Source organism: Apium graveolens, unplaced genomic scaffold (assembly GCF_009905375.1).
Source record: "Apium graveolens cultivar Ventura unplaced genomic scaffold, ASM990537v1 ctg8730, whole genome shotgun sequence".
NCBI classification, from domain to species: Eukaryota; Viridiplantae; Streptophyta; class Magnoliopsida; order Apiales; family Apiaceae; genus Apium; species Apium graveolens.
This window is the reverse complement of record NW_027421426.1, coordinates 40,718-47,859: the sequence shown is the minus strand read 5'-3', so window position 1 is coordinate 47,859 and position 7,142 is coordinate 40,718. Positions and strand designations below refer to the sequence as shown.

The following is a 7,142-nucleotide window of genomic DNA, read 5'->3' as shown; positions in this document are numbered from 1 at the left end:
GTACATTTCTCTCTCATTTTTGGGGTTTTCATTTTCATTTTCTTATACTTTATATCTATGTACATGCTTTGCCTCATTATCATCTCTATTTGATTCTGCTGCTTGTCTCTTCCTGATGTTTATTACTGTTTATATGATTTGTTTATGTTCTGTTTTGAGTTAAGGAGAACATGAATTATCACTTACTTTTCTGAGTTTTCGATATACAAATTTAGGCTAATTATTGATTTTTTAGTTATACCTTGAATGAAATGTTATGTTTAGTATTACGTGTTAAATGTTTCAGTGTAATTTTGCAAGTAAATTATGTGATGAATGTATTGATGACTGATGAGTGTAACAGTGTGAAACATTAGTCTTTTATCGGATTTTTTTAAATTACATTGCTAGTGACTGTGTTCAGACTCTGGACTGCTTAATTACGTATATTATGTTTTTAGTTGCGTTGCAGTTCCATGGTAAATTTATACGTGCTGCCAAATTATAGATGCGCTCTTTTACTTTTGTTAGTTGAAAATTCAATTCGTAATTTGCCATGTGTTATTAGTTTTAAACTCATCCTATGTACATTTGCTATTTGTAATTGCATTAAGATTTTGTTGTTCTTCATACATATGCCGCCATTTTAAAGCTGTGTTCTCTTTTATTGTTAGTAGTCCAAAATTTAATACGTAATTCAACATATGCTATTAGTTTTCGAGTCAATCTATGATGAATTGGTGTCTGTTATTTCTTTCCAATATTCTTGTAAATGTGCGTGACTGCTTCCTAATTAAAGATGCTTTCACCTTTTCATTTATTGGTCCAAATTATATATATGTTAATACTATTCTATTTTTATCTGTTAGATTTATTACTACTATGTCAGCGCTACTACTTAGCGCTGTGGATCTTTCGGATGATTATATTATCCTTAGAAAGCATCTTTCTACAAATTCTTCTTTCACATTTTTAGCATTGGGCTAATGCACAAACATTAATCGTCATTGATTTGCATTTTCCTGATTTGTTTTTCAATGCAGAGTTATCTGTTGAGTGAGATCAAATGGACCAGGTAAATAGAATCCATCTTGTTGTACTCGTTAATATTCCCTTCCTATATTTACCGGAATTTTTAAACATTACAGTATGAAAAAGTTGAGAAGATTGGTGAAGGAACATATGGAGTAGTTTATAAGGCTCGTGACCGCGTCACAAATGAAACCATTGCTTTAAAGAAGATTCGACTAGAGCAGGAAGATGAAGGAGTGCCAAGCACTGCTATTAGAGAAATTTCTTTACTGAAGGAAATGCAGCATGCAAATATTGTCAGGTACTGAACATGTGTGTTACAGATCTCTAGATTATACATTTCTGCTTCTGTAATAATGTTTCGCATGGTGTTTTGCCACAGAGCTAATATACTTTCTGATTGTCTTGCATTGTGAATTAACAATGTGCTTTGAATTACTTTCACAAAATTAATTTGTAATTACCTACATACGAATTTGTGATGCTTGGTATTATCTTATGTTCCGAAGAAAGCTTTAAGTACAGTCATGTGAAGTAGCAAAATATGAAATGTTCTTTGAGAGTAGTGTTTAAACATGGACACGTGTTAGAGGTATCAGACGCGGGACAATATTTTAATTTTTTTTTACATCTTTTTGGCCTAAAGTGTCCGAGTGTTTATTCGCTTGTCCAATTGTCAAGTGTCCAATATGGATGCTCGAAGCAAAATAAAGAGTTGGACTAATGTCAGGACAGTGTTGTTAAAGGTGCGATTAATTGCGCGATTAATGGCGCTTCGCGCTTAGGCGCAAGGTGTGATTAAAAAATGTACGATTTAGTGCGATTCTGAGATTGTCCAAAAGGCGCTCATGAAGCGCAAAAAGGCGCTAAGAGCATCTCCAATGGTTGGCACCCTAGGATGCCGACTTTGCCACCTAATCAAAAATATTATATTTTATATTCTCTTTCTTCCATATCATTTTTAGCACCCTTCTTTTAAAAAACACTCCAATGGTTGGCACTCCAAGATGCCAACTTCAATAATTGAAAAGAAAAAATGAAAAATATAAGAATAATAGAGATATAATGCTTTATGCAACATTGGGACCACAAATGAAGTTGGTACCCTACTTTATGGGACCACGTATGAAACATGGACATGTATAAGAAGTATCGGACTCAGGGCAATTTTTTTTTTTACATATTTTTGGCTAAAGTGTCCGAGCGTTCATGCGCATGTCCGAGTGTCAAGTGTCCAACATGGGTGTTCGAAGCAAATTAAAGAGTTGGCCCAGTTGGGGTAATGTCAGGATATATATGTTTTGTAAATGTTTTTTTTATGTTTGGTGTTTCTGATTATTTAGCATGTAACTGACAGTAAACTAGTAATAGATGACAAATATAGAGAGAATTAGAGACATTATTTGAGAAATGGAAGAGGAGAGGTAGAAATTGAGGGAGATGCAGAAGAGAGGGAGGGAGACGACTCCATTTTTAAATAAAAGTATAAACCAAAGTTACAACTGATATCATTATATGTACACCGTACCATGTTTCGATTTAGTTAGTCTCACTAGTTCAGTTGTGTCTGTAGTGATTAGTTTAAGATGCTCAAATTTGTGTGATATGATGTACCAATAAGGGTATTGCATCTGGGTGACTCCTTAATAATTACAATTTGTTCCAAAATCATACTACCTTGCATTCATCGACACGAATACTATACTAATATATGGACGAACTTGAGTCCAATAAATGATTTATTTGCAATCTCCTGTTCCTCGTACCTTCTTTCCTTTTTATTGCGGTTCATTTATTACTTTTACATTTAGGTGGGTGATGTTAATGCAATGATTCTTTAAAATCTTCTGATGCACTTGGAATTCTTAGTGTTTTTATTTTCTTACATTGGATTGGATTTGTATTTTCATTGTTGAGAACCGAGAACTCGTATTAGGGTAATATTTTGTGTCTTATTACGTTTTCATCAGATTACATGTTAGCTTATAAGCATTGGACATCATGTAACTTGTCTGAGACGCTAGCATCAAGTGTTAATGTTAGGCTTGAGGGAAATTTGTTGCATAGAAAGAGTACATAATGTTTTCTTTCTCTTTTATTGGTGTTTAATTTTTGCTAAAGTGGTTCTTGATAGAATGTTCTGGAAATATTAATACACTTAACCCTTACTGAATTTGTTTTATTATGCTCTAACAGTCAAGGTCAGATTGCAACCATTTATTGTATACATTGGTCTCTAGTTGTCCAGTATTGTGTACCAGCATATGATTGCTAATGGATTTTGATTTGTATATGTACTTGAAGTTGATACTGTCTTAACGACAGGTTACAAGATGTCGTGCACAGCGAAAAACGGTTGTATCTGGTTTTTGAATATCTGGACCTGGATTTGAAGAAACATATGGATTCATGCCCAGAGTTTGCCAAGGATCCACGTCTGATAAAGGTGAGTGAGCCTTTTTTTGTGAAGGTTGTTATAATCTGTGCACAAGATTCAAATTGTGCTTTTAAGTTTACAACGATTAATTATTTTCTTGCCTAATAGAGATATTTGCCAACACTTGAAATGGCAACATACTAACAGTATTAAACAGGTTACTACTTACTAGTAGTATTTTGTACGGGCATGTATATAATACACAAAATCTCAGTCGCTAATATTTTTGTTGCTAGAAGATAATTTTATTTTGTATGTTACGTATGCATAAAAGAAGGATGTCACACCAACCCCCAGATGCAATCAATTTTTTTAACTGGCATGAGGTCAAGCTTACAGTTTTTCTGCTTTTTGTTTCTCATTGTATACTTAAAATTATAAAACTTTGACGGCTAATGTTTTTCCTCTCTTATTTGTAAGCATTCTTCTTGAATGAAATGTTTTGCTGTCATTCTTATAAATATGGTCTAATATTCCTTTTAATTGTGTAGATGTTTCTGTATCAAATACTTCGTGGTATTGCTTATTGTCATTCCCATAGAGTTCTGCATCGGGATCTCAAGCCCCAAAACTTGCTCATAGATCGACGTACCAATGCTCTAAAGCTTGCAGATTTTGGACTTGCCAGGGCATTTGGAATTCCTGTCAGAACATTTACACACGAGGTATTACTCTACTTGCTTGATGTATATTACACCAAGTTTACCAAGTATTACAAGTTCATGTATGGTTTACCAATTATTATTAGTTCATATATTGTGTGGTGTTAGTTTCTGATAATGTTCAATACACCAAGTTTACCAAGTATTATAAGTGCACATATGGTGTTAGTTTCTGCTAATGTCAGTATTTTAAGTTTGCAGTTTATTACTCCCTGATCCCAGTTATTTATGGCACATTTTCTTTTCCTTATCACAAATTATTTTGCCACATTAAAATGTTGAAGACATTAATTAATAATATTCTTATATTCCATCTGTCAAAGTAGATATTTACGATGCTCTTAATGTTACTAAATTGTTGAGTAATGATTGTGGGCGACTATGGAAAGTATCTATATAGCTAATAAATATGTCAGTCTCCATGAGCTTAATATTAAATTATGTAGTAATGTTTATTTAAAAAAAAATAATGTAATAAGTGTTCAATTTTTTTCCGGATATGTCCATTAGTGAAATTTTAAACTTTTGGTAAAAAGGAAAGCAGGTGATTTTTTTGGATTTCACTTTCGTTGAAGTTTCTTTAGTTTGACAGTATTGACTTGTTACTCCAAAGGCAGATTCAGTTCAAAATAAATTATGTATAAAAAGTGCTAAAGCTGCTCTGTATTGTTTATTCAATGTTCCGTTTGGCTCAATACTGACGACTTATCCGTTTTATGCCTTAATTTTTAGAACCCATTACAAGGTAAAAGTGATATCATCTTTGAATGTTAAAGCTCTGATTTCTTGTCCTAATTTTGCAAGTTTTTATTCTTTTTGGCTACCATTGATCTTGGGGCTTTGATGGTAAATAATTTTAATGATACATTTTTTAGAATTTGTGAACCATGGTGAATATTTTCACATCATATATTACTGTCATTTTAATTTTATATTTTTGGATAAGTTGTTAGTGTTATTCTGTTACAAAATTTTTGATGCTTTTTTTCTAGGTTGTGACACTTTGGTATAGGGCACCAGAGATCCTTCTTGGATCTCGCCACTATTCCACACCTGTTGATGTCTGGTCAGTTGGTTGTATTTTTGCTGAGATGGTGAACCAGCAGCCATTGTTTCCGGGGGAAGCTGAGATTGATCAATTATTTAGAATATTCAGGTTCTGCAGCTTTCCAGTCTTGTTTTCTTTTCCATTGCTTTTAAGCTTATACTTTTCAGCATTGTAAACATATTTAGCTACGGCCTGTAACGAAATTTGATTGGGAATTCTCCTGTATACAGCACTGTATTATCTTCATCCTTTGATTTTGAGTTGTTTTTTCCTTTTTATGATTGATTCAATGAAGAATTACGGGTACCCCGAATGAGGATACCTGGCCTGGAGTTACATCTCTCCCTGATTTTAAGTCTTCCTTTCCAAGATGGCCATCTAAGGTATTTTTTTTGTAGATATGATGTTTATTACATTGGTCCTTTACATAATTTGGAACCTTATTAATGCATCTCTAACATACAGGAGCTGGGAAATGTGATCCCAAATCTTGATTTGGCCGGTCTGAATCTCCTCAAAGTGAGTTTGAAATGTTCTATTTTTATGTGTATATAATGACTAGTTAATGATCTATAATTAGCTTTCTTTTTATCTTGCATTTCATAAAATTGGTATAGTAAACACGGTTGAGTTTTGTAAATTTCTTAAATAGATTGTGATCATACAACCTCTCTTAATATTTCCAAAATAGGAACAAGGCCTTGACCTTTTTTAATTGTAATACACAAGGCAGCAAATAAAAAAGAGCAAGGCTCGGAAGTCCGATGTCCGTTCTTAGTTCAAATCCCACAGTTAGACTCACTATCGGTTATCAATTACTACCCTCTCTCCCTCTTTCCCTTCTCCTCCCCCTCTCCCTCCGTCTATTTCTAATAATTTCACCACTTGGGCACTCCTTCATTTTCAATCACTGCCTCTTTCCTCACTTGTGTCTCGTGAACACTTATTCTCATGTAACAGATAAAAATGAAAGTCGCAGGTATATGTTCTGACATAATATCTACCTTTGGGTATATGCACCATGTTACTCTATGAACTATATGCCAGCTCCCCTGGATATTATCATCCTATCTGGTACCTGCTTAATGATCATCATGCTCCTTATTTCTTGTAATATTATTTAATACGATAATAAGTTGGCCTGTATATACAAATTCATAATAATAATGACCCCTCATCTGCAAGGCTTAGCATAGTGTATACCCCTCATCCTACAATGCATAATAATAACTTTTTTAGACATCTACGATTTTTCTTTAAGTTCTTGTGCACTGTGTTGCAGAAAATGCTTTGCTTGGATCCGAGCAGAAGAATTACAGCCAGGAGTGCACTTGAGCATGAATACTTCAAGGATATTGGGACTGTTCCTTAAGTCCTATCTTTCTGGCCGCATTTATATATTGATGTTTTTCTTGCGTTTGATTTTGCAAGAAAAGTGTGCTTGTTTTTTGAGCGTTCGATAGTTGTTTAATTTCCTTTTCCTTGGACGGGGTTCTTATTGTATCCAAGCTGGCTGTAGAACAATCATATCATCTCATCCCTGATCTCCGGGCTTAATGTTCAAAGAAACATGTATTGTCACATGTTTTTTTTGTAATTCTTTGTACTGTCACTAGGCATACATTGGATAATCTCTTATTTAATGAATTTGTTTGGTGTGCATTGTATTATTTCACGGGTTTACATTTATTATTTCTGTCATGTTTCTAAGATCTCCCAACAGTTCGTCAGGACAAAGAAATGTTTCAGCTTATAGCTTATCATTCTTATAATTGTATATATGTACGCAAGCTAAGATTGACGAATATGTTGAACTGTATTGACTGTACTTTACATTATAAGTTGGCGAAGAAACTAGTGTTGGAAGTTATTCTGTAAACATAAAATTTGTGTATTCTTCAACTATTTGGCAGGTTCTGTTTTCGTCTAAATTTTCTATTTGCTTGGATTACTTGGAACTTTTAAGGTTTTATTTGGTAGGAGT

The 7,142-nt window shown here is 33.6% G+C and overlaps 1 protein-coding gene across 1 annotated transcript; it reads left to right on the top strand.

Annotated features, from left to right (window-relative positions):
• The first annotated feature begins 895 nt into the window (after positions 1–895).
• LOC141705277 (cell division control protein 2 homolog A-like) lies at positions 896–6,828 on the top strand. The gene is made up of 8 exons (XM_074508298.1): positions 896–1,054; positions 1,128–1,312; positions 3,337–3,457; positions 3,940–4,113; positions 5,103–5,266; positions 5,454–5,541; positions 5,624–5,677; positions 6,441–6,828. The coding sequence occupies exons 1-8, from the start codon at positions 1,046–1,048 to the stop codon at positions 6,528–6,530; spliced, it is 885 nt and encodes a 294-aa protein (XP_074364399.1). The 5' UTR covers positions 896–1,045; the 3' UTR covers positions 6,531–6,828.
• The last annotated feature ends 314 nt before the right edge of the window (positions 6,829–7,142 follow it).